At 41.3% G+C, this 27309-nt stretch overlaps 1 protein-coding gene across 1 annotated transcript in view; it reads left to right on the forward strand.

Annotated features, from left to right (window-relative positions):
- Positions 1-21933, forward strand: part of LDAH (lipid droplet associated hydrolase) — a 376103-nt gene extending 354170 nt beyond the window's left edge. The window contains exon 7 of the mRNA XM_073625332.1: positions 15246-21933. Coding sequence (XP_073481433.1) covers positions 15246-15428 — 183 coding nt within the window. The 3' untranslated portion in view covers positions 15429-21933. The remainder of the gene's footprint in view (positions 1-15245) is intronic.
- Positions 21934-27309: the final 5376 nt, after the last annotated feature.

Here is a 27309-nt window from a genome sequence, read left to right on the forward strand (position 1 = left end):
CTGGAGCAAAAGGAGTCCTGTTCAGGTAACGCTGTTCAGGTATTAATGTGAGGAGAAGTGACAGCGGGGAGCTCAGTGGGACACATCGGGCGATTGGCTGCACCTGCAGCGGATGTGTTCTCAGGACAGCCAGCACTGAACAGGGGCTCACAGCGGCCAGGAGAGACCAGTACACGCCTGGGGCTTCACCGGGACAGAGGCCGTGGCTGCGCCCTAGGTGGTAGTGATCCCTAGGCAGATGCCTAGTTTGCCTAGTGGCAGCACCGGCCCTGTTCCCACCAGCTACCATCACAGAGACCCAATGATGATGTCACTGGGTCTAAAAATAAAGTATGTAATGAAAATGGAAAGGTTTTAATTAGTAATTTATTTAACATGTTGATGAGGAGAGTAGGGAGGAACCTGGGAAGGCAAAATATAAGAAGGTTAAATGCCAACTTTTAGAAAATTTACTGTTCACACAGGTCTAGAAGGCATACCTACAAATAGGGCTCTTTCAGACAAGCGGTATTGTTTACCACAGTTCATCGCTTTTTAGAGGGAGGTGTAGCAACAGCTGGTAGGCATTCAGGATGCGATATGGAGTCCTCCTGCCATCAATTTTTTTTTTTTTTTTCTTTTTCAATTGCAGAACAGCAAAGTTAAATTGCTGGACAGTGCCGCCTGTCAAATTCTGCAGCCTGAGTTCAAATTGCCACAAAGGATTGTGGCCATGGCATGTGTACAGCCCTATCAGGTTGTAATGTTAAAATTTCATACATTTTCATGGCTCAGCCACATGTTTTTACTGCCCTTGGCCACTAGGTTGAAAGAGCCCATAGGAAAATGATCATGAAAAAGGTAGCTTACTGTGGGTGTAAAATTCACACAGAGAATTGCCGTCCGGTAAACAATGCTGGAATAAATCAGTGCGATGAAATTGCCAGTAGAGAGTTGACCTTGCAGCTCTGAGTCCTTTGATTTATTACTCACCAGTAATACTATCTACGTGCAGTTTGTATGTTCTGGCCATATTTGTTTTAGTTTTGTATTTGCTTCTGTTTAAAAAATTGATTGATTTCCATATGAAATGACTGTAGTACAAAATTGTCTGACAGTGCCAGGGACATATAATTCTGCATGCCCCATAGTGCATAAAATCTATCAATAGGCAATAATGTAAAAAAAAAAAAAATGAAAAACGCAGTTTCCCTTTAAATAATAGTGTTTATATTAGAACATCCATAATTATACATTTAAAAGGTTCACTGAAAATATTCAACAATCTTTAGACTGTGGATTATTTTATGTTTCTTTCACATCAATTTAAGCGTTTCCTGCTGCTCAGAAGACACAACACATATAGAATTATATAAATTCCTATAAAAATATGTAAACAATAAGACAGCTAAAAAATAGTTAAGCAGAAAAAAAAAAGAATGGCAGTGCGCAGTTCATCACAAAGTTGTAATAGCTCCTAATTGTAAGGATTTATTGTTGTTCTATTATTATTTTAGCAGATGCCCCAGCTCACCAGCGCAGATGTATTGAAATTGATAGATGCATTAAAAATAACATATTTTTCATGTGAGCAGCTGCTAAGTTCTGACTAATGTATCATAAAAATTATGGGCAGCATCTCTGCTAACATCTGTTGCAATCTTTGTTTTGTCTGTTCTAAATTATTTACATGAAATCTTTTCTCTAGAATGTGCACGTTAACCAGCCTCCTATGCAGGCTGCTTCCACCTCCTTTGGACCCAGTATTTTTTGAACCCCTCGATAACTGCAACTGTCTACCCAGCAAGGAGCAGACAGATTTAGAAACTGTATCCGAGTTTAAAATACAAATGATCAAGGTTGCAAAATGTAACCGTTTTCCCGGAAAGAGTAATTTAATTTGACTATGCTGGTAATGGAGCAGGTTTTAGTCTAAGTTCACATCTATGCGGCTGTGCTTGATGCGTTTTTCAGGCACGTTTTTCAGTGCATTTTGTGTTTTTAAACCAGCGTTTTTTATGCGTTTTTAAATGAATGTTTTCATGCATTTTACGTTTTACTTTTTTTTTTCTTTTATCTCTTTAAACACACTGTAAAACACACTGTATATAGCTAGTTGCTAAGGAGGGGGCTGGGAAGCTGGATGCCGCGCCCTTAGCAACTGATAAGTCATCAGCTGTTAGCGGGGTTCCCTGCTGAAAGCTGAATGTAAAAAAATTTAAATTTGCCGGCAAAAAAACGGCATGGGGTTCCCCCAGGTCCATAGCAGGCCCCATCAGGTCTAGTATGGATTCGGAGGGGACCCCCCATGCCAAAATGTACAAAAAAAATTGGTGTGGGGTCCCCCCCAAAATCTATACCAGACCCTTATTCGAGCAATGCCACCCGGAAGGTCAGGAGCGAGCTCCCCCCCTCCTGAACCATACCAGACCACATGCCCTCAACATGGGGGGTGGTTGCTTTGGGGCAGTGGGGGCTCTGCACCCCCCACACCAAAGCACCTTGCCCCCATGTTGATGAGCTCAAGGGTCTCTTCCTGACAACCCTAGCCGGTAGTTGTCGGAGTCTGCGGGCGGGGGGCTTATCGGAATCTAGAAGCCCCCCTTTAAGAAGGGAGCCCCCAGATCCCAGCCCCCCCTATGTGAATGGGTATCGGGTACATCGTACCCCTACCCATTCACCAAAAAAAGCAGTCAAATACAATAAAAACACAAGAGCCGTTTTTTGTCAATTTCTTTATTAATGACGCTGTCTTCTCTAGCCCTCTCCTCCTCCAGCTGTTTCTTCCCGCTGTCTTCTCCTTCCCGCTGTCTCCTCCTCAAGCTGTCTCTTCCTGCTGTCTTCTCCTTCCCGCCATCTCTTCCTGCCATCTTCTCCTCGAGCTGTCTCTTCCCACTGCCTTCTCCTTCCCACCATCTCTTCCTGACGTCTTCTCCTCGAGCTGTCTCTTCCCGCCACCGCTGTCTCTTCCCGCTGCTGTCTTCCTCGCTGCCAGTTACACCCCCAAAAAATGTAAAAGCCGCTCTTGTTCTGTTGATGTCTTCATCTGTTTTGTTGTGGCCCGCTCTCTGACGACTCTTATATAGCAATGGGGCGTGGCCATCCGATGACATCACCCGGAGAGCCTTGTCACAAGCGGTGGGCTCTCCGGGTGAAGTCATTGGATGGCCACACCCCATTGCTATGTAAGAGTCGGACGACAACAATACAAAACAAGAGCGGCTTTTTAAATTTTTTTAGGGTATAACCGGTGGCGAGGAACAAGAGCCCCCCTGCCCCAAAGCACCCACCCCCATCTTGAGGGCATGCGGCCTTGTATGGTTCAGGAGGGTGGGGGGCGCTCGCTCATCCCCTCCCTTTCCTGACCTGCCGGGCGGCATGCTCAGATAAGGGTCTGGGATGGATTTTGTGGGGGACCTCACGCCATTTTTTAAAAAATGTTGGCGTAGGAGGTCCCCTCCGAATCCATACTAGACTGAAGGGCCTGGTATGGACCTGAGGGGGAACCCCACGCCGTTTTTTTAACATGCCGGGAATTTTTTTATTTATTTATTTTTTTACATTCAGCTTTCAGCGGGGAACCCCATTGACAGCTGATGTTTCATCGGTGGCTAAGGACGCAGCGGCCGGCTTTCCAGGCCCCCGCTTAGCAACCAGCTATATACAGTGGTAAAATAAGAACCACAAAGCGCAAAACACATCAAAAATGCACCACGTGCGTTTCTGGTGCAGCTCCATTGAAGTCTGTTAGCCACAAATCGCGGGAAAAAAGTCCCCATCTCTTTCCAAAAACGCTCCGGCCACAAAACACATAGATGTGAACTAGTACCATAGGAAACCATGTTAAATGGACTGTAGTGCGTTTCTGCAAACTGCAAAATGCTCCAAAAAATGCATAGGTGTGAATGTAGGGTTAGAAGACATCACAGTGCTTCCACTGTCCACATTGTGTGCATTTGACTTCTCTTGTTAGCGATGGTCTGGTGAAGATTGTGTTGGAGAACCCATTTGATAATGGCAAGTTTATCATTTTTGTGCATAAATGAACAGATATTCATGTGAGTTTGAATAATATCCATTGGATTGGGCAAAGAATGGTATTGCCTTTATTTGCCTAAAGCTGGCAATTAAATAGAGCTTTCAAACTCTCAATTCCAGCAATTGATTATATAAAATGGTGGTTTTGACCAACTGCAGGGATTGAAATGCCCTGAATCAATTTGATCTTTCAATAAATTTGTATTTCAATTCGATCTTTCAATAAATTGTATTGAAGATGTCAATTTATTGCAAAGTTATGACTTCACAGTCAACTGAATAATGGTTTTCGATCAAACTTGTGAGTGAGAGAGTTCTTGGTGATCACTTGCAATTGTATTTCCAGTTAGAAACATAGAAAAGTGACTGCAGAAAAAAGATAGAGCAGTCTATTGAGTCTGCCTGTTTTTTATTTTTTATTTATTTTTGTACGCTTTTTTTATTTATTTATTTTTTTACGTTAACTTTTTTGTCTATGTTTGTCCCAAGCACGTTTGCCATTTACCGTTGAATGGCTCACTACCTCTGCTGGAAGGTTACTCCAAGCATCAACTACCCTTTCAGTAAAATCATACTGAAAGTTCTCAAATTGAATGAACATCGCCATGTGTATGACCAGCTTAATGGTCACAAACCGAAAGTTTTAGATAATTTCAACAAGGATGTACAAAAGCAGCCAAATAGTTTTAGGCTTACCTTAGGAAAGGTTAACCCCTGAAAAATTGACAGGTCTCATTTTCACTTCTGTAAACTGTATTCAACTTTCTGTTCCATATGTGCTATCATTCTATATTTATATGTATATGTGTATCTTTTTTTTTTTTTTTTATTCTACATGTGCTCTGCTTTGTTCTGTTACTGTATATGCTGGTATTTTATCTTTTGTTTTATTGACAGATTTCTGTCATTCCATTGGTCTGTATTGCACTATACTACACAAAAGTTCACACCATAGATGAAACCATATTCTATTGGTATATTTTTGGAGAATACTTTGGCATATATTTATATATATATATATATATACTAAAAGGTTCAAGCACTGCCCCTCTTAACATATCTTCATATACAGCGGGGAAAATAATTATTTGATCCCCTGCAGATTCTGTAAGTTTGCCCACTTACAAAGAAATGAAGGGTCTATAATTTTATTATACGTGTATTTTAAATGATAGAGATGGAATATCAACCAAAAATCCAGAAAAAGCACATAAAACAAATGCTATAACTTATCCACTTGCCAACCGGGCCATAGCTACAGCGTGGTCAGATAACTCTGGGAGGCCGCCATATGAAGTCCTCCCAGAATCGCACACACATGGGAAATCTCTGTGACCGCCGAGTCTTCCAGACCCAGCATGTCACAGATCAGGATAAAGGGCCAATGACAGAGGCCCTTTACCATGTGATCATACCATCCAATGATGGCGTAATCACTTGTAAACAAACCGGAACTTGTCCAGTTCGGCTCCTCCCCTCTCCTCACACCGATCGATACAGCATGTGAGGAGAGGGGGGAGCCAGGTGCAGCCGCGCTGTGGGCTGGATCTGAAGTTCCCACAGCGCTGATCTGTGCCCAGCCATGGCTCATCCATCCCTCCATGCTCTATCCATGGCTCATTCATTCATCCATCCATGCTCCATCTGTGCTCCATCCATGCTCCATGCGTGCATCCATCCATCCATGCTCCATGCGTGATCGACGTCCCAGAACAGCCGCCATCGCGCACCCATGGCCGCAGCTCTTTAACCATGTAATCGGCTGTGTCCAATCACAGCCAGTCACATGTAAATACGGAAGTGACGTGAAACCTCACACTGACAGAGTTTGTGGCGAGGAGTGCCGATCAGCGACATCTCCTCACAGGGGAGACCTGGGCAGGTAATCAGGGCACAGATCATTAGTGCCCTGATTACAGGAAAGCCCCAGCAGTGCCCATCAGTGCCACCAATCAGTGCCTATCAATGCCACCAATCAGTGCCAATAAGTGCCACCAATCAGTGCCCATAAGTGATGCCAGTCAGTGCCACCCATCAGGGCTGCCCATCAGTGCTGTCCATCGGTGCAGTGCCGCCCATCAGTACTGTCAATCTGTGCCGCGTATCAGTGCCCACCAGTGCTGCCCATCAGTGCCACCAATCAGTGCCCATCAGTGCAGCCTCATCAGCACCCATCAGTGAAGGAGAAAAATTACTTATTTACAAAATTTACTGACAGAAACTAAGAAAAACTTTTTTTTTTTCAAAATTTTGTCTTTTATTCTTTTTATTTGGAAAAAAATAAAAAACTCAGCAGTGATTAAATACCACCAAAAGAAAGCTCTATTTGTGTGAAGAAAGTGAGAAAAAAATAAAATTGGGTACAGTGTTGCATGACCACGCAATTGTCATTCAAAGTGTGACAGCACTGAAAGCTAAAAAAATGGGTGAAAAATGGGGTGAAAGTGGTTGGAACAAGTGGTTTTTGAGTTACTGTTGCCTTTCTATGATCTCGAACCAGTCTGCCCATTCTCCTCTGACCTCTGACATTAACAAGGCATTTTTGTCCACACAACTGCCGCTCACTGGATATTTTTTCTGTAAATCCTAGAGTTGGTTGTGTGTGTGAAAATCCCAGTAGATCAGCAGTTTTTTAAAGGATAAGGTCACCTTTGTCACTTTTTAAATTTTTTTCCTAATTTCCAGCCCGCCTATGTACCAATATACCATTAACCACTTGACAACTGGGCACTTAAACCCCCTTCCTAACCAGACCAATTTTCAGCTTTTGGTGCTCTCACATTTTGAATGACAATTACTTAGTCATGCAACACTGTATCTATATGAAATTTTTGTCCTTTTTTTCACACAAATGGAGCTTTCTTTTGGTGGTATTTAATCATTGCTGGGTTCTTTATTATTTTTTGCGCCGTAAAAGAAAAAAGACCGAAAAATCTGTAAAAAAATACATTTTTCTTCATTTCTGTTATAATATTTTGCAAATTAGTAATTTTTCTTCATATATTTTGGCCAAAATTTATACCGCTACATATCTTTGGTAAAAATAACCCAAATCGGTGGATATTATTTGGTCTTTTTGAAAGTTATAGAGTCCAAAAGCTATGGTGCGAATATCTGAAAATTGATCACACCTGAAGTACTGACGGCCTATCTAATTTCTTGAGACCCTAACATGCCAGAAAAGTACAAATACCCCCCAAATTACCCCTTTTTGGAAAGAAGACATTCCAAGGTATTTAGAAAGATGCATGGTGAGTTTTTTGAAGTTGTAATTTTTTCCCACAATTCTTTGCAAAATCAAGGTTTTTTTTTTTACTTTTTTTTTTCCACAAAATTGTCATATTAGCAGGTTATTTCTCACATACCGCATATGCATACCACAAATTACACCCCAAAACACATTCTGCTATTACTCCCGAGTACGGCAATACCACATGTGTGAGACTTTTACACAGCGTGGCCACATACAGAGGCCCAACATGCAGGGGAGCACCTTCAGGCGTTCTGGAGAACCCAAGCCAATTCTGACATTTCTCTCCTACATGTAAAAATCATTTATTAGCTAGAAAATTACATAGAACCCCAAAACATTATATATATATGTTTTTTAAGCAAAGACCCTAGAGAATACAATGGTGGTTGTTGCAACTTTTTATCTCGCACGGTATTTGCGCAGCAATTTTTTTAACGCGTTTTTTTTGGAAAAAAAAACTGTTTTGTGCTTTACAAAAACCAAAACAGTAAAGTTAGCCCAATGTTTTTCCATAATGTGAAAGATGAAGTTACGCCGAGTAAATAGATACCCAACATGTCACCTTTCAAAATTGCACGCGCTTGTGGAATGGCGCCAAACTTTGCTACTCAAAAATCCCCATAGGCGACGTTTTAAAATTTTTTACTGGTTACATGTTTTGAATTACAGAGGAGGCCTAGGGCCAAAATTATTGCTCTCGCTCTACCGATCGCAGCAATACCTCACATGTGTGGTTTGAACACCGTTTTCATATGTGGGTGGGACTTACGTATGTGTTCGCTTCTGCATGCGAGCACACAGGGACAGGGGCGCTTTAAAATTTTTTTTTTTTTTTTTATTGTTCATTTTACTTTATTTTAGTTTGATGCTTTTTTCAAAAAAAAAAAAATTTTTGACCACTTTTATTCCTATTACAAGGAATGTAAACATCCTTGTAATAGGAATATGGCATGACAGGTCCTCTTCACAGTGAGATATGGGGTCAATAAGACCCCACATCTCACCTCTAGGATGGGAAGCCTGAAATTAAAAAAAAAAAAAAAAAAAACGATCATGGCTTCGATCGTAACGGTGAGTCGGTAGAAGCACGGGAGGGGGGGACATCCCCTCTCGCCTCCCGTAACAACGATCAAGCAGTGGAACAGCCGCTATGATCGTTCTTATGGTGTAGGGAATCGCTGGCTAAAAAAGCTGATATCTGAATGATGCCTGTAGCTGCAGGCATCATTCAGATATCCCCGCACAAAGTCAAGGACGTTGTATGATGGCCGGCGGGCGGGAAGTGGTTAAAATGCATTTTTTTTTTTAACACAAAGTTGTCCATTTATACAATATTTCTACCACATAACATGTACATACCAAAAATGACACCCCAAAATAGATTCTCCTACTTCTCCTGAGTACGGCAATACCACATGTGTGAGACTTCCACAGCCTGGCCACATACAGAGGCCGAGTACAGCCGAGCATGGCTCAGCATGGCAGGGTATGGCGGGGTATTGCAGAGTATGGCGGGGTATTGTGGAGTATGGCGGGGTATGGCGGGGTATGTAGGGGTATGGCGGGGTATGTCCGAGTATGGCGGGGTATGTTGGAGTATGGCGGGGTATGTTGGAGTATGGCGGGGTATGTCGGAGTATGGCAGGGTATGTCGGAGTATGGCGGGGTATGTCGGAGTATGGCGGGGTAATGCGGGGTATTGCAGGGTAATGTGGGGCTTTGCAGAGTATTGTGGGGGTATTGCAGAGTAATGTGGGGTATTCCAGGGTAATGTGGGGCTTTGCAGAGTATTGTGGGGGTATTGCAGAGTAATGTGGGGCTTTGCAGAGTAATGTGGGGTATTCCAGGGTAATGTGGGGCTTTGCAGAGTATTGCACAGCATTGCAGAGCATTATGGATGGCTGAGCATGGATGGATGGATGGCTGGATGTCTCTGCAGTGCTGTGGGCACTACACATCCAGCCCACAGCGCTGCACCCATCCATCCATCCCCCTCTCCGCTCACAGTGTACCGATCGGTACACAGGAGGGGAGGAGAGGAACCGGCGTCATCAGATGACGCCGGTCTGTTTACATGTGATCGCGCCGTCATTTGACGGCGCGATCACATGGTAAACGGCCGCGATCAGCGGCCATTTACCGGGATCCTTGATCCAGAGGACCCGGCGGTCACGGATGTGTTCGGGTGCGCACCCCAGGGGGCGCGTGAGAGGGGAATTCTGGGAGGACGTCATAGTACGCCCTCCCAAAGTTATCCAACCGCCCTGCAGCCATCATTCAGCTATGGGCCGGTTGGTAAGTGGTTAATGTACTTCTTTTGCAAAAATGTCAAAGCTTTCCATTAAATCTACAGACATTTACTTCACTCGTCCTCATCCATGTTTCCAAATGTATCCATTGCTTCTGCCTTACTTCCTGGTCAGGCTTTAGGTCATGACACAGGAAGGAGTTGACCAGCTGACTTCATTAGCACACACTGTGCATCATCCACCCTCCTACCTACCCACCCATTCCCAGGTGCACGTTTTTTAAATTACATGCAATCAATCAGTGATCACCCGTCTCACTAAATACACAATATACAATCACATTGCATAGTGTATGGCCATCTTTATGCAAGTACATAGGAAGGAGTGGATAGAAACTCTCAGCTGTCAAGCCCCATTCATATCTCTGCATAGCGGGAACTCATATTCTTCCCACATGCATTTTTTTAGCGAGGTGGGGAGGAGTTTTGGAACATTTTCACTCATCACACATAGGGCAGCCCACCCACCTGAATGGGCTGCCCTACACGCAACAAGCACCCCAAAGAAGCTTCAGAACTTTTTTTAAAGCGGAGCTTGGTGGGTTTTTTAATGTGACTTTTGGTACAGCACATTTCTGAAATGCAAGAAAATGCACAGATGTGAATGGAGCCTCATTGTTGTGTTATCGCACCAATTTCACTTTCAGGCCCCATTCACATCTAGCATAGTGGGAGCGCATGTTTTGTGGCTCGTTTCTTCTGTGACACACATAGGGCAGCCCTTTAATTACAGTTGGCTGCACTACATGTTGCTCATGATACATTTTGGCGTTTTGTTGGTTGCATGTTTTTTACTGTGCATTTTGCAGCATTTTCCACTCTTTTTTTTCACATGGCAAAATGTGTGTTTGCTTCTGTGTTTGGTGTCCCGTTAACAATTGGCACTGAAAGTAACTAGTAATTTTAGGTGTATAATCATGGCCATTAACTATACAATCTGATTGTACAATCTCCTTTAGATTTACCAAATGTATATAATAGGAGAAAACACCTATCTAGCCAATCACTCTGTATCCAATCAGGCATGCTCTTGCAGTACATAGTTGATGGTAGATCTAAAGGAGATTGTACAATCAGATTGTATAGTGTATGGTGAACTTTACAGAACCCAGGGCACACTTCTCCTGTTTTCAATACTACAGCTCTGTACACATAGACTGTTATCTCGTCTCTCATCTCCTGCACACTTCAAAATGCCAAATGAAAGAGCTATGCAAGATTAAACTTAAAGGCTCACCTTTTTTTATTTTTTTTTTTATAAATTCCAGGTCTCCTATGTGCCAATATACCATCAGCCTAGGTTCACACTGAGACTGGGATTGAAATCGTGCACGTTCAGCTGAACTCGTACAATTTCATACCCACATGTCAGTCCAACTTCCGGAGCAATTTCAGAGACATCTGTGCGGGTTCCTGCACAGATTTCTATACAAATTGCACCCCGAAGTCGCCAAAAGTATTCTTCTCCTATGGATCACAGGCGTGCAATTAGTTTTGCACTCCTGTGACCCGTTTCCTTTCTCTGCTGACATCACAGAAATCAGTCCAGGCACCACGTCATCCCGACAATGGAAGTCTGGTTCCGCCAGGGGCCTGGACTGACACCCGTCTCAGCCTCTCAGTGAGGCACTGAGAGCCTGAGATGGCCGCTCCGCGCCCCTCCACAGATCAGAGCTCCAATGAGCGAGGAGGAAACAAAGCGGAGAGCTGCTGATTGACAGTCTACAGCTCTCTGCTCAGGGAGCTGTCAGAACTGAGCCATCGGCGATGTTCGATCGTCGGTTCTCAGTGTAGAGGCGCCAGGGGACAGATGCAGCATCGGACCCATGCTGTATCCACCTAGGTAAGTATGAAAATGAAAAAAAAACCTTTACTTCTCTTTTAAACCATGTAAATCAAATGATTAACAGCTTCTACAGACTACTGACACCAGAGGATGAAAATATTTTATTAAAATAGGGTGGTTCCACAACTTTCACATTTTCCCACCCTGTCCTTGGAGAATCAACATCTGCCTTGACAAATTCCACGGTGATCAGATTAAAGGAGTTGTAAAGTCAGAAGGTTTTTTTATCTTAATGCATTTTGTGCATTAAGATAAAAAAACCTTCTGTGTGTAGCAGCTCCCCTAATGCTTACCTGAGACCCATCTCGATCCAGCGATGTCCACAACTGTCTCAACCATCCGGGACTCCCCTCCTCATTGGCTAATACACAGCAGCGGAGCCATTGGCTCCCACTGCTGTCAATCACAGTCAGTTAGCCAATGAGAAGAGTAAGGGATGGAGCCGAACCGCAGCTTCGTGTCTGAATGGATACACGGAGCTGTGCCTCAGCTTGGGTGCCCCCATAGCAAGCCACTTGCTGTGGGGGCACTCAAAGAGAGGGAGGGGCCAAGAGAGCCAAAGAGGAGGGTCGGGCTGCTCTAAGCAAAACCACTTCACAGAGCAAGTAAGTATAACATGTTTGTTATTTTTATTAAAAAAAAGGAGACTTTACAATCAATTTAAGGTTATTGTGCTAGTTGTGTTGATTTACAGTAAATTCTGGGGTATGTTTTATGAGGAAAGGTTGCAAGCACTGAACTTATTCTCTCTGGAGAAGAACGCATGAGAGGGGATATGATTTCAATATACAAATACAGTACTGGTGACCCCTCAATAGGGATAAAACTTTTTTGCAGAAGAGAGTTTAACAAGACTCGTGGCCACTCATTAAAATTAGAAGAAAAGAGGTTTAACCTTAAACTACGTAGAAGGTTCTTTACTGTAAGAGCGGCAAGGATGTAGAATTCCCTTCCACAGGCGGTGGTCTCAGCGGGGAGCATTGATAGCTTCAAGAAACTATTAGATAAGCACCTGAATGACCACAACATACAGGGATATACAATGTAATACTGACATATAATCACACACAGGTTGGACTTGATGGACTTGTGTCTTTTTTCAACCTCACCTACTATGTAACTATGTAACTATGTTCCCGACACTCATTAGTGGCTTGGATAAGCTGCAAAATGTCTTCAGCATTTCAGAACAAGTCCAGTTGAACTACTACTAGACTATACTATGCATGCTACCAGTACATCGTAATTCCTTGGTTGGATGTGGTATATGGTATAACGGAAGAAAAGTAAAATATAGAAATCCCTTTCATGATTTGTGGCTAAAGAGTGCATATTTAGGTATAATATAGTTTAAAGTGTATGTATAGTGAGAACGTTTCTTACCTTTTTGTTTTTTTTTTGCATAATACTGGGATATGATTTATGTAGTTACAATAACAATAAAATAGGTGTATGTAGTAAAAAGACACTTTGGTCCCTATAACATATTCTCACAGCATGGGCTGGTAGGTCTGGCCTAGCTAAGGGTGGATTCCTGTCAGCAAAGCCAAGTGACCAAAATATTGGTTTTGGAAGGGAAGGGCCTTGGGAGGTGTTACCATTTTGTAATAATTTTACTTTCATTCATAATAAGCAGCAGCTTCATTATTTAAGCATTTTAACTGAAAGTCGTATTCCATGACTGTGCAAATACCAAAACAGAACATTGTCATGACATTCCATTTGTGTTCTCTGGAGAGTGGGAAGAGAAACTTAACCAAATCATACTAAATTTATGTCTTGATGTTTCTAAGAATACCATCTGCTTAATCATTCTGCTTAATTATTCCTTTGATGTGCTTTTGATTTAAATGTCAGTACAAGCCATGCATAAGCAGGCACTAGTCTATAAATTTTGGGAGGTGCGTTGCCAGTAATTACTCATTTGATAAATATGAATAAGTGGAGCTTTTATGTGTGGATTTACTTGTTTGGCATATAAACGGGGATGTCGCACTCTAAATTCAGTACTTTGCAACCATAAAGTAAAGAGATTTCACATGCTAGAAGTGTAAGAGCTGAAGCTGTAAACAGATCTAAGAACTAGGAGACCAGAGACAACAAAGCTTCCTCTCTTCTGAAATCATAGTTTATAGTCAGTAATCTGGATTTATTGGGTACCACGTTTACCTCAATCTACATTTACCTCAACTATAGTTGTACAAAAATGTTTTTGTTTTTTGTTTTTAATTCACTTAGCAAACAGCAACTTCCAAATTTATATGCTCACATGTTCTTTTTAATAAACCGCTAAAGAAAAAATGTTTTTCCTAATAATACACCAAAACTGATGGACGATGACAAATGCAGAATGGTGCTAACATACAAAAAGAATACATACAGTACTTGTCCAGGTATGTCTCGCTCACCTTAGTCAAGGCTCGTTTTTGATCATAAAGTAAAAAGGTTAATGTCCAAAATGGACCTAACATCCCCTGGCAGTGGGTGAATCTTAAATTATACAGGGAATATTTTTTCTAGGATTTATTAATTTCAAAAATTATCAATTTGAAAAGTCATTTCCCTCTGTATGTATTGCCATTTATGGATTTATGGTATTTAAATATACCTTCTCTGCCTTTAAGAGCCTTCCTTCAATTCATATGGGTTTTAAAGTAGATGAAACCCCAAAAAAACCTAAAATCTCATATAAGCTTTGACATGGTAATGTCAGTTCAAAAGTCATTTTTAATATTTTTAAGTCTGCAGCTTTCATTAAAATAATACCTGGGGATCCTGTTATAAAATTCCTTGTTCTAGCATTTCTGTTCTAGGGTGTCTAGGCATTCTATCCCTGCTGTATGGGCTTCCAATGGAGACTACAAGTGGCTAATTCAACACCAGGGGTCTACATTTAGTCAGGGCCTAAATTTAGTTATAAACAAAAAAAAACAGTTATGCTGCTGGCTCCCTCATTAGTTAAAATTTTCCTCCTCTAGCACCCTCCACCAACACTACTATAGTACAGCTTCAGGTAATAGATGAGGTAGATGGAAAAGGCAGGCAAAGTCTGCGTGTTCGATATGTGCGTATGACAGGTCCCTCAGCTCTAATAACCACAACCGCACCAGAAGGTGGAAGGAGCAGCAGTTAACAAAGCCAGGGACCTCTTATATGCACTCATCAAGAATACCAACTATGCCTAGCCTTTCTGCCCACCTCCTCCATTCATAGAAGCTGCACTATAGCAATGAAGGCAGGAAGGGCAAATAAATGAAAGGTCCACCTCCTCTATTTGTAGGTCGCTAGATCGAGGAAGATTTCAACTAATGCACAAGGGACGCATCATATTTGATTTGTATGAAATGTCCTTTGCGCTAATTTTATTTTATTTTTTTTTTATTTACTAAGCTTAGGTTTTAATTTACAGTTTTGAGACTATGTGAAAACTCTTCACATCAGAAGTTACTTTTCATGCAAAAATATTTCAGGTTAAATGCTTTCGAATCTAGATATACATTATAAACAAATTATATCAATACATTCAATATGTGTGAGCTATATAGAGAATGATAACATTGCTGAATTTAGGTCATGTGCTTCCTCTTGTTGATTACCAATATCAACTTCCACTTGTAATCAGAACGTATGTGTGAACATTCATAAAATATTCCAGGCTCTGCCTCCAGGACTTTGGCAGCCATGTTGCCTTTTAAGTACTTCAGACCTGCCATTTGTTTTTATTTTAACCAAAGCAAAAAGTATTATGCATAACTAACACATACATAATGTTGTATTTAGCTTGAAGTCCTAACAATACATTTGTTTTCCTCTTTCCTCAGCTAATCTTCTACTACGGGGCCTCTGACCACTGGTGCCCGGTCCAGTATTATAAAGACCTGAAGAAGGACTTTCCTGACGGTGATATCTGGCTGTGCAGTAGAGGAATCAGACATGCCTTTGTTCTGGACTCTAGCAAAGAAGTAGCCTCCATTATCGTAGACATGTTAGGAAAGGTATTATAGGTACATTGTATTAAAGAACACCTGTACTGAAGTAATAGACAGAGTGCTGTCATGGAGATGGGACGGTAGACACTCTTCTTGGTTTTACTAATAATAAATATAATCTAATACTGATTGACTCTAGATCCCCACAATCAGTCATTAAAAACAGTTTGTAAGGCTGGTTTGTAATCACTGGTATCATACAGGATATAGTTAATAAAATTCTACCTCCTGTCTTACAGTTTCAACAAACCAAGTCTTACCCAATATATGCCACAAAGAAGCTGTCTTCCATTACATAAATCAGTTTTATTGTACATAAATCATATAACAAAAAACCCAGGTAAAGTTTAAAAGAACCACACTCAAACCCACCTCCGCGCAGAGGAAAACTATAATTGTATACACGTCCCATTGTTGGTGGAGTATAGAAAAATGCCTCCACCACATGTAAAAAAATGCATCTGTTGCTCTCATAAATAAATCAGCACTGACCTAGTTCCCACTAGACCAAAACTATCATTTCATCTCACCTCACAGTGCTATGCGGCCTGCTTTGTCAACTGTCATTTGGCATGCTGGAACATCACTGCGAACAGACACGCATTCACAGTCTAGCAGATCTTGATCTTAGGCTCTATACTGCTCCAAATCCCTAGTGTAGCTTGAAACAGGCTCCTCTCCAGTGTTTCCGGACACATCTCACCCAAGCTAAAGAAGAGACTCAAACTGATCAGCATTTTTCAAGAGACTTGCACCATAAGGAGTTGAAGCAGAGCTAAGTTTATCAGGTCCACTAGGAGATTTTGCCATATTGTGGCAGTATAATAAGCATATTTACATATTTTGGCACTCTTACCTTGTAAAGTGCCCTTCTCTAGTGCTGCAACATCCACAAATGAATGAAATTGGGTGTAGGGGGCACTCCAATAAAAAAATATATACAATTGACTATATGCGATTAAGTGCTCAAATACTTAGAATACCACATTGGATTCAAAAATAAAGTGCACAGTGCCACACATAAAAATGCATAGACAGTGATAAAAATATGACATACGATAGAACAATAGGAAAATAGTAAGGTCAATGATCAAAGTCCCAAACACAAAAATCTTCTGTGTTGATATTTTTCTAAACAATGGAGATAGTGGATAATCCTTCACCAGCAGAGAAAATTACACCCAAAGTGCTCCGTATGTGAATTCTGCTTACCAGATGGTGATGACCCCTTTAATTAAAAAGCAGGTCAAATGCGCTTTAGCAAGATAATGCTTGTTGCAATGGTGGAGAATGTAGATGCAAAAAAAAACCCTCCACCGCAAAGATCATAGATGGGATATGTAAAAAATGTAAAAGGAACCCATAGTGTAATCCTGTTTATTTAACATCCACAAACTTCCTCATTGATCTGTCACTGGTACTTCCATCTCTTCTCTGTCTTATTCCGTGATTAGGAGTCTTCAGCCACCTTAATTGGCTGGGCCAGGATGACATAACTCCTGAACATGCGCACAGCAGTTCATCCATACTGAAAAATATTGTTTAGTTGCCTGGATCAACCTCCGGAATTACCTAAAATTGATTAGCAAAAATGTACATAAACATTCATCCACATGACTAGCATGGGATGCAGTTCAGGTTACCCTATGGGCATACAAGAAAAAACAAAGAGAATAGAGTTCTCTTTAAGAGGGCAAAAAACCCAAATACTATGAGAAATACAACTTAATTTTATTATTGCAAAAAATATGAACAGCACACTGATTATTCAATTAAAGAAAAAGGGGGCAAAGATAAGTGGCTATCAGAGACCCATTAAAATAAAGACAACGCTGGATGGAGTGTCAGCATGATATGAACAGCTGACGACCGGCTTTTTCCTATTCCGGATGGTGCGCAACCATATCTACGGTAATCAACACATAGCGAGGAGGTATACTCTCTGGCAGAAGCACGGCTAAACACGGACTGATGTCTTCAGTTATCAACCTTCTGGGGTAGAGTTTTGCTATATGAGGACCACGGATACCTTCCAGATGGTGAGAAAAGTATTGATCCATTTTACATCTGCTTACCAGGATGTGTTCCCCTAGCTCCTAGCTCTCCCCCTGCTGCTTTTGCCACTAAATGCCGCTGTCTCTGCGCTATTTACCCAAGGTTTGCAATCTCAATTAGCTGGTCTGCTGACTGTATGTGCTGCTTAGTTTGCTTATCAATACGGTTTGGTTTTTATGCCTACCGATACAGCTGAACTCACATAGTCTTTGAACTTCCATTAGCACTTTCCATCCATTCATCTATAACCTATATACCACGTCTATGACCGATGCTTAAGGGAACCCTTGCCACCAGGAACCCGATTTGCATTATGTTATTTAATTAACCCTTGTGTCATCGGCAGTAGTGTATGGTGATTGTGTTATGTATGTGTGATGTATAGCCGCAACTTCCCTTGTTTTTAAACTCATAGACAACGTTGTCTCTATTTTAATGGGTCTCTGATAGCCACTTATCTTTGCCCCCCCCTTTTTCTTTAATTGAATAATCAGTGTGGTGTTCATATTTTTTGCAATAATAAAATTAAGTTGTATTTCTCATAGTGTTTGGGTTTTTTAAAGAGAACTCTATTCTCTTTGTTTTTTCTTGTTCATCCATACTGGCATTTTACAGACATGCATGGCTGACAGTCTACAATTTGTAAAAACCATAACACAGGCAAGTGGAAAGGATTTATAGCAGAAGAGACAGGGGGAGATTTACTAAAACTGGTGCACACAGAATCTGGTGCAGTTGTGCATAGTAACCAATCAGCTTCCAGGTTTTATTGTCAAAGCTTAATTGAACAAGCCGAAGTTAGAAGCTGATTGGTTAGTATGCACAGCTGCACTAGATTCTGTGTGCACCAGTCTTAGATAATCTCCTTACAGAGTCTCTTCTACCATAATTACTGTATCTATCTGCTAGCAGGTTTTTACATTTAAGGTTTGGTTCAGCTTTAACCAAATTACTTCAATAAACTAAGAGCAAGTGGCATAAGAGTATGGTTCTTTTTGTATCTGACTAGTTTAAAGCTGTCATTTAGGTCTCAGTCACACGAGTACTCAGGCCTGTAGACCGTGCATGGGCCATTTGTTTTTCCAGCCTGAGCCACCAGGTGCTGCATTCTGGCAGCTCATATAAGTGTATGGAGGCTGCATGAATACAGCCACTTGTTCAAATTTGATAGGTATCCAGGTAAGCAGCCCCAAACTCGGTTTGGGGCCACTCACTTGCACCCACACGTCTGTTAAATTGGGATGAGCGGCTGTGTCCATGCAGACCCTGTTCATCCATACACTTACATGGGCTATCTGCAGGCAACACCAGGTAGCTCAAGCCACATAAACATATTCATGGTATTAGGACTTCAGTGCTGTGTGAATGAGGCCGTACAAGGTAGGTAGAGCTTGGTGGTACAGGAGGTGGGGCTTAGTTACAGCAGACAAGGCTATACCAATAATAAATTAAGGGCAGTGTCTACCTTCCCTACCTGCCTCCTTTACAGTATGATTGTCTACATAACTAAACATACATAAAAACAGTCATGGTTGGGTTCATATAAGAATCTGAATATTTAGTCTTACATCCTTACACTTTCCAGGGTTATTTATGATATATTTACATTTGCCCCCTTATTTAATTTGAAAGATCACCTAAACTTGCCTCAACTGTTATATATAGGTATGTTTCTTTCCTTTACTGAAAGCTGAACTGCAGCTTTAAATACAGAATAAACATAACGTAAAAATAAAAAAATGGAAGCTCCTCTCTGGTACTGTCATCCCCAAATCTCCTCTTCAAAGTCTAGTGCTGCTCCTATTCTGGATTGAATGATGTCCAGAGTCATTCAGCCCACTTCCTGCGAGCCCAGGCTGACATGGACATGCCCCCTCCCCGCAAGTGGATGCAGCATCACAGCAATCTGGGCTCACAGTAGAAGGACACAAAGAATGGCTCTCACATCACCACATTAGCGCCATTCTCCGCTTAATGGAGGACTGTCCACTACTGCAGAAGGAAAAGAGGATTTGACACATCATGTGACCGACCAGATGGTGACAGCTCAAAAAAGATATGTATACTGAGGAGGGTGGGTGCTCTACTGTGGATACAACCCAACCAAAAGTTGGGCTTAAATGTGAGAACCAGGCAGACAGAAAAAAGAAAGTTAAATAGGGCCAGATAATTTAAATATTTCATCAGTAAGCCTGCACAAAATTTCAGATTCATGCATAAATCCTGCTGTGACTAGTTCTCTTTAATAGAAAAAAATAGAAATATTTAAAAATTCCAGTTTGAGATTAATTTTTCATCCGTTATCCATTTTTTATCCATTTTCTAGCTATGTTTTTTAATATTTTTTTATTCATAATTTTTCTAGTTTTTTATTTTTTTTTAACCTTGTTTCTTGTCGATTCTTCTTCATTATTTGTTTTACATCTATTTCCTTTTAGACTACCTAAATACTTGGTGAAAACAGAGAACTAACGTAGCTAGGTTACTAAGTAATAACAATATATGACATGGAAGTGAGCCTGTACTACATGTGAAAGCTGAACTCCGGATACAAAATCTTTCATTTTAATATTTCCTTAATAGCCACAAAGGATATATATCCACCAATTGCCTTTGCAAACCCCAATATTACCTTGTAAAGGTAGAGGCATCATCATCACTGTGTGGTATGTTGACTGTGCAGAGAGCAGAATTGTGGGAGGAACCCAACGGGTCCAACCACTACAGGCCGCCTGCAGAAAACTACAGGAGGGGGCGGAGACAAGACCAGTCACCCTGCACAAGGAGAGAGCAGCAGTGACCAGTCTTTATTACAGGAAGCTCCTGCACAGAGGAAAAGTTCCACACTGGATTACTGCACAGATCTGGGAGAAATACACAAAGCATGCCAAGGTTCAAATGACAATACACATGCCTCTTGTATTTAGGCAATATTTGCTTATCCCAGAGTTCAGCTTTTTTTATAAAAAGAAAACGTCCTGCCTAAAAACAGACACCGCCAAAACCTACATTTTTTATCAGCCAGAAAAGCTTCCTCTGTGCCCCTCTCTGATTTCGTTTTTCTCTCATACCAGGGCTTGACTTTCCATGACTTCCTGCCTAAAGATGGCCTTGCACCGTTAGAGAGCGGGCTGATCAAAAAATAAAAGAAATAGATTCCTCCATCCACACAAATGATGTGGATGGACATGTCCCTTCAACAAAAGTTGTTTAAACAATAGACTTCTATTGAGTGGGCAAGTCCACACGATGCCATGTGCAAAAACAGACGACAAAGTGAACCAAAAAAGTGCACTAGTTTGTGCTGTATGGCCCCCCCCCAAAGAGAAAGGACCCTTCCCTGTTATCCTGGGGTGGAAGAATTTCGATAGGGCCAAAAGTCCCAGTGGTCCCCTCTCCTTATGATAAGCCAAACACTGAGTCCTAGATTAGGGGCTCTCCCTAAGAGAGACCCCCAAGGCAGGGTAGGAAGGAACCTAAGGGCCACACATCCTTCCCTTAGACTTCAGGATAGGCCTGAAGACCCACACCCTGAGTAAAAAAAGAGACAAAAAATCAGTGCAGTGACATGCAGTGAGAAAAAATTAATATTGTGTCACTGCAAGACAATGCTGTGGCATCATGCCCTAGTACTTATTCTTACAGTAGGGTCCCAAACCCGTAGGCATACTAATAGCACCCCTGGGTCACCACTGTCAGGGGGCACTGGCACCAGAGGCTCACTGCTTCCCAGCCCCCAGCCAGACAAAATGAGCCTCATTCTATAAGAAAATAATTCCCACTTAGGGAGAGCTTGCCTACAACCAGGGGCAAGCCTAGGTGCACCTGGCCAGATTCAACCTAGGGGTATAGGTTCCCCCTACCCACAGTACCCACCTTACTGCATGCATAGCTGCCTAAAGAAGCGCCAATGTTCTGTTCTGAAAACTGATAACGGATACTACACTTGATCTGAGCCAAAAGATCAGTAATGCCATTGCACTTTGATATATTACCTCAGGGGTCAGCAAGGGTACTATCATTGAACAAGAAGACAGTAATTGAGCTAAGCTAATGAAATCAAGGAAATGTCAGAGAACCCAGTACCAGAGAGAAACCAAATCAGATAGGTGCACGTGCAAGGCTTTTATGGCTATAAAGGAAATAAAAAATCTTGTGGCATCCACTGTTAAGTGTTACGTTCACCTCTAAATATTTAAAATGGAGTACAGGTTCACTTTAATGTCTCATCACCAGCAACCAATTAGAAGCTGGAAGAGGTGGCTTTCATTTCATTCATAGCGGTGTAAACACTGAGCACTCGATGGTTGTACTGCTCTCTCTTCTCTTCTTTTTGTAGATGAGTGACAGTAAGAAAAGGCAAAATATGATTAATGTTAATGCTGTATTTATATGTAATTTATGATAATGGTATTATTGGTTATGCAAAATAGCAATAAAATACATTTATTTACTAAATGTAAAATTTTGTTTGTTTTTTTTTTTTTTGGATCACAAATTTAACACAGTGGCTTTTAGTACCACAATATAAATTTGATGTAAACTCAATCAGTAAAATCTTATATAACATGTTAATTAAAAAGTCCAAAATTTCCAATATTTTTAAATCTGAAGCATTGATTAAAATAATACCTGGTGATCCTGCCATTAGGGTCCTTATTCCTGTTAAGAGGGACAGAGTTTTGCCCCGTCTCCCAATTTTATTTCTGCCTTTTCAATGTGTGACGGGTTCTCGTGATGGAGACAAGCACATAGTAAGCAGGTCCAGTAGTGTCACCATCAGGAAGTAAGCCAGCACTGAATTGTACTCAGGAAGTGGCTACAAAGAAACACCAAACGCACTAACTGGTAATGTTGCTATTTGCCTGATGTAGAAGGGAAAAAAAACATTGTTAATTTTTTTCTTTTTTTTTTTTTTTACGAGTCATCAATGTTATTCAGACCTGCCTTGGAAGTTTGAATGTAATTGGGGATGCATGAAGCAGAGAGACATGAAGGTGCACAGAACTGGCACCAGGTAAACGCCGGCTGCACAGAATTATACAAAAGCTCACATTACGGTAAACTCAGAGAATGTTTTGATCTTAGCTCAGTTGCTGGGCAGTAACTTGGATTTCACCTGTTGCCTGGAATTGCTCTTTAGAGAGATCCTACTAGAGAGTGGAATATAACGCGGTTGGGATGTTGGCTTTACACAGATCCTGTCACACTGCCCTGAATGGCAAGGTGACAGATTGTGGTATTTGATCACCTCCACGGTTTTTATTTTTTACACTATAAACAAAAAAAAGACTGACCATTTTGAAAAAAACAATATATATATTTTTTACTTTTCAGTTTAAAACATATCCAAAAAAAAATGTAAAAAAACAAATTTCTTCATCAATTTAGGCCAGTATACATTCTGCTACATATTTTTGGTAAAAAAAAAAAAAAGATCCCAATAAGCGTATTTTGCACAAACAATATTCATTATGGGAGGTATATTATTTTTTTACTAGTAATGGTGGCGATCAGTGACTTATAGCGGGACTGTGATATAGATATTACAGTCAGGACACTGACAGTTTTGACACTTTTTGGGGACCAGTGACACTAATGCAGTGATCAGTGCTAGGGAAGGGGTTAACATCAGGAGCAATCAAAGGGTTAACTGTGTGCCTAGCCTGTGATTCAGTGTAGTTGGGGGGGGTGCTTTTACTAGTGGAAGGCATCGATCGGTGTTCCTGCTTTACAGGAACACAGGATCCATGCTTTCTGTACTGACAGAACAGCAATCTGCCGTGTTTACATAGACTGCCATTTTGGCTGTGTACCAAAGCATCGGCAGGTGTTGGTGGACATCAAGTCCACCGTATCGGCCGATCAGCTTCTGTTGTGTTGAATCAGCAGAAGCGGGCCACCGGCGGTGCACGCACGTGCCCCAGACCAAAGAGTGTCAGGACACATACGTGATCTGGCACAGAGCGGTCACTCTGACGCAGTATATATACAGTGGGCAGTCCGCCATTAGTTTTCTTCCTATGCTGGGATCACCATTGAGGTATTTGTATATCGCTATCATATCTCCTGCTCCAAGTGATATGCCAAATGATGCTACTTTATATGCTGAAACTAAAAGGGTAATCTCAGTGTTCTGAAAAGTTAATTGATGCTTACCCAGACGACACGGGCACTAATCTATCTGTCGTTTCACTCATGTGTGCCATAAGTTTTGTGCATCAAAAAATGTGAAAAAAACTGATTCAGTCATGCTGAGCTTTACAAATAAATTCAGAAGACATTGAGTGTGCATCTCCAAACATAGGTATTGTATTGCATTGCATATACTTTTACCATTAGTGATCACAATTTGCGGAACTCAAGCATATCAATCCCAACAGAACAGCTATACAACAAGACAAGCTGGATGCCAAGTATAGTAGCAGATTTGATACACCAAATTGGATTTGAGGACTTGATCAAATACTTTACAATTAAAACACCCAGAAGAAAGCATTTTAAATGTTAAATGCATATTAGTGTATTAGTAAGTAATTTGCTTACAGGGTGTTAAATTCAAACTGAAAAACCGTTAAATTCAAAGTGTGATTTATTTTTTTTTCACTAAAAGGGTTTTGAGTAAAGTAAATTTTTCATTTTGTTAAAATCAAAGTGTAAATTTGTAATCATCTAAGTGAGAATTTTTAATAAATACATGGTAAAAATAATTCTTTTTAATTATTATTTAACAAATAAGTGATTTCCCTTGTAATTTCCAAATCAAAGGCATCAGTCAATTGCTTGATTTTGATCCATGCCCAATCTGTTAAATAAATAAAATTAAAAAGTGTGCCTATAGTTCTGCCAAATAGTTTTGCCCAATCATGCAATTACTTTAGATTATAACCTAATGATCATAATTCTATCCTCAATCCATAGAAATTTGATCCGACCGGAGACTCCTGCTCAATAGAGAAATTATTTTATACTTTTGTAATGTTTTTGTCAAGTTGTAATTCAGTTTTATGTCTCTCCAGCAATGTAGATTACACACAGACAGGGTTTTTATTGCAGTTTAGATATACTTTTGAGTGAATTACAGCTTTTTCATTGCTAGTCTGAACACAGTTGACTTCCTGCCATTGAAATTTTGGCTGCACACTAGGCCCTGAAGTGACACTCGGGAAATGTGTAAATTGTGTGCTGGGTGGAGAGTTTTGGGAAGGTGAATCTGACCCAAATGAAGAAAGAAAAACTGTTCAAAGCAGGAAAATAAAGAAAAGATTTGCAGCATAAATTAGCTGTTTGCCAACAGTGGTGAATAACCCCAGTATATTACTCTATAGATAAAAAGAGTTGGAAAAAACATCACCGTATCCAAAAAAGACGTGAAGGTAGAATGATTTAAAGAGAAATTCCATCTTGTTCCATTATGTTTTCAAGCAGCACCAAAATGGCCAAATTGGTGTAATTTTGACATCTATTGAATGCGAAAATATTAAAATACCCATGCTGCGGTAGATAAATAAGGAGTAAATGCTATTCTGGGCTCCCTGCAGTCCTTCCCACACAACCAAAAAGCAGGGTCTTTGGTCATGTGATCTCTTCTGGAGGGGATGATCAGCAAATCTGAACCCCTATCCCTTTTAGCAGAGGTCCCATGACCAAATTGCTTTGGCTTTTGGCTATATAAGCAGCAATGAAGGGGGGCTGGAGCAGCCTTTTCTCCAGAAAAGGTAAGTATTTCAGCCCTTCTATTATCTTTAAATGGAATAGCAGGAAAAGAAAAAAAAAATATTTATACTTACCTAGATGGTGATCAAGGCTGCAATTGTCCCCCGCCGGCTCTACAGCAAAAACTATTATTATTATTATTATTATTATTATACTGGATTTATATAGCGCCGACAGTTTACGCAGCACTTTACAACATTAGGGCAGACAGTACAATTACAATACAATTCAATACAGGAGGAATCAGAGAGCCCTGCTCGTTAGAGCGTACAATCTAGGAGGGAGGGTCAAGTTATACAAAAGTGTAATAGCTGTGGGGGATGAGCTAATGGAAAAAGGACAGGGGGGACAGGAGGAATCCCACTCCACCTCCCTTGCGTCCATTAGGCCTAGGGGAGTGAGTCCAGTAAAGGCCGCCCTGGGATAGGGAAGCAGGAGAAGGGGTGTCAGATTCGTGGAGCCAGGTTTCAGTGACAGCAAGTAGATTAATAAAGGAATTAGTGACAAAGAGGTCATGAACAGCGTTGAGTTTGTTGCAGACAGAGCAATTGTTCCAGAGGGCACAGGGGAGGCTGGCGTTGGGAAGAAGAGGAATGGAGACTAGATTGCGACTACTGCCAGAGGGTGTAGGGTGATGGTGATGGGTGTGTTGGGTACAGTTAAATAAGGGAGGCCCAGGGTTTGGGGAAATATCTCCAGCGGTTAGGAGAAGCAGAAGAGTAAGGGAGGTAAATATGAGAATACGATTTGTATGAGGGGACATGCTTCAGTATCCTGGGGGGGTTTGTTAGCAAGTGGGCTTAGAGTTAGAAAGAGGTGATGAGTGCAGTAATAGGGGGAGGGGAGAAGTGAGGGTGATATGTACAGATTGTGGGGTGGAGCAGAGGGGTGAAGAAAAGAGAGTTTGAGGAGAGGGGCTGCAATTGTGAAGAGGAGGAGAGGTAAAGAGTGCATGTTTCAGAGAGGAAGGTGAGATAATATGGAAATGAGGTCACCTGCAGTTTACTGTGGTTTGCTTTGTGCAATTTGCTGAAGTGCAAGAGCGGAAGTGCCACTTATTTAAAGAACCCCACTTCTTTGGAAGATCCCCCTGTATGTGCAGCCCCCTGTATGTGTTCCCCGTAAAGAAGGCCTTGTTTTTATACTGTGTTGGGTGTGGATTGAATCTGGCAATTAATCAATCAGGAGGTAATATTAGGCACACAGCTAGCAGAGCAAAACTTTCACACCACAATCAAACTGCAGGCGGACCAAAAAGCCAAAAGGGAACCCATAATTTAGGTAAGACTTAATAGCTAAATAAAAATTGAAATAATGTGAGCATGGCTACAGATGGAGTTGAAACAGCGGTGACAAGCAGATTTACCAAATATGCATGTAAGTAGTCAGTCAATGTTCAGTTTAAGGTAGATGGAAGTATAAACGCAGATTTACCAAATATGCATGTGAGCAGTCAGTCAATGTTCAGTTTAAGTTAGATGGTATAATTCGGATTTACCTGTGCAGAGAGAAGAAAATGTTCAGATGGATGGTGCAAGAGCGGAAGTGCCACTTACTTAAAGAACCCCACTTCTTTGGAAGAACCCCCTGTATGTGCAGCTCCCTGTAAGCGATTAAAGACCACTGATGGCTCAGTCTCGGGTCCGCTCTGAGCACAGATATGTGACTGCCTGTCACCGCTCTGTGCTCTGCCCCTCCAGCGCTCCCTGGAATGCCGGACTGTGGAGGGGACGGGAGCTGCAGCTGGCTCAGCCTCTCATTAGCATGCTGAGAGGCCAAGCCAGCGGGCAGTCAGGCATGTGAGCAGATCATAACTTTATTGTCAGGATCTCTGTAGAGCCTGGACCAGATCTGTGACATCAGCCAAGGGTGGACTTTAGCCCACTGTTGGCTGAATCTAAGTCACAGAAGTTCAGAACTAAGTGCACTCCTGTGACCCACAGGAGAAGTAGGGCTTATATAACTTGTCTAATAACTAATAATTTGTCCCTACTTCTCCTTTAACCCCCTCAGCCAATGACTGATTTGTTTCCTCTTCCTCAACATAGAGATGACCTCAGTGAACTGCCATTTTTTTGATCAATTACAAATCATAATGGGTCTTTAATCAATCCTGTTTAAAAGC

This window comes from Aquarana catesbeiana, linkage group LG04 (assembly GCF_042186555.1).
Source record: "Aquarana catesbeiana isolate 2022-GZ linkage group LG04, ASM4218655v1, whole genome shotgun sequence".
NCBI classification, from domain to species: Eukaryota; Metazoa; Chordata; class Amphibia; order Anura; family Ranidae; genus Aquarana; species Aquarana catesbeiana.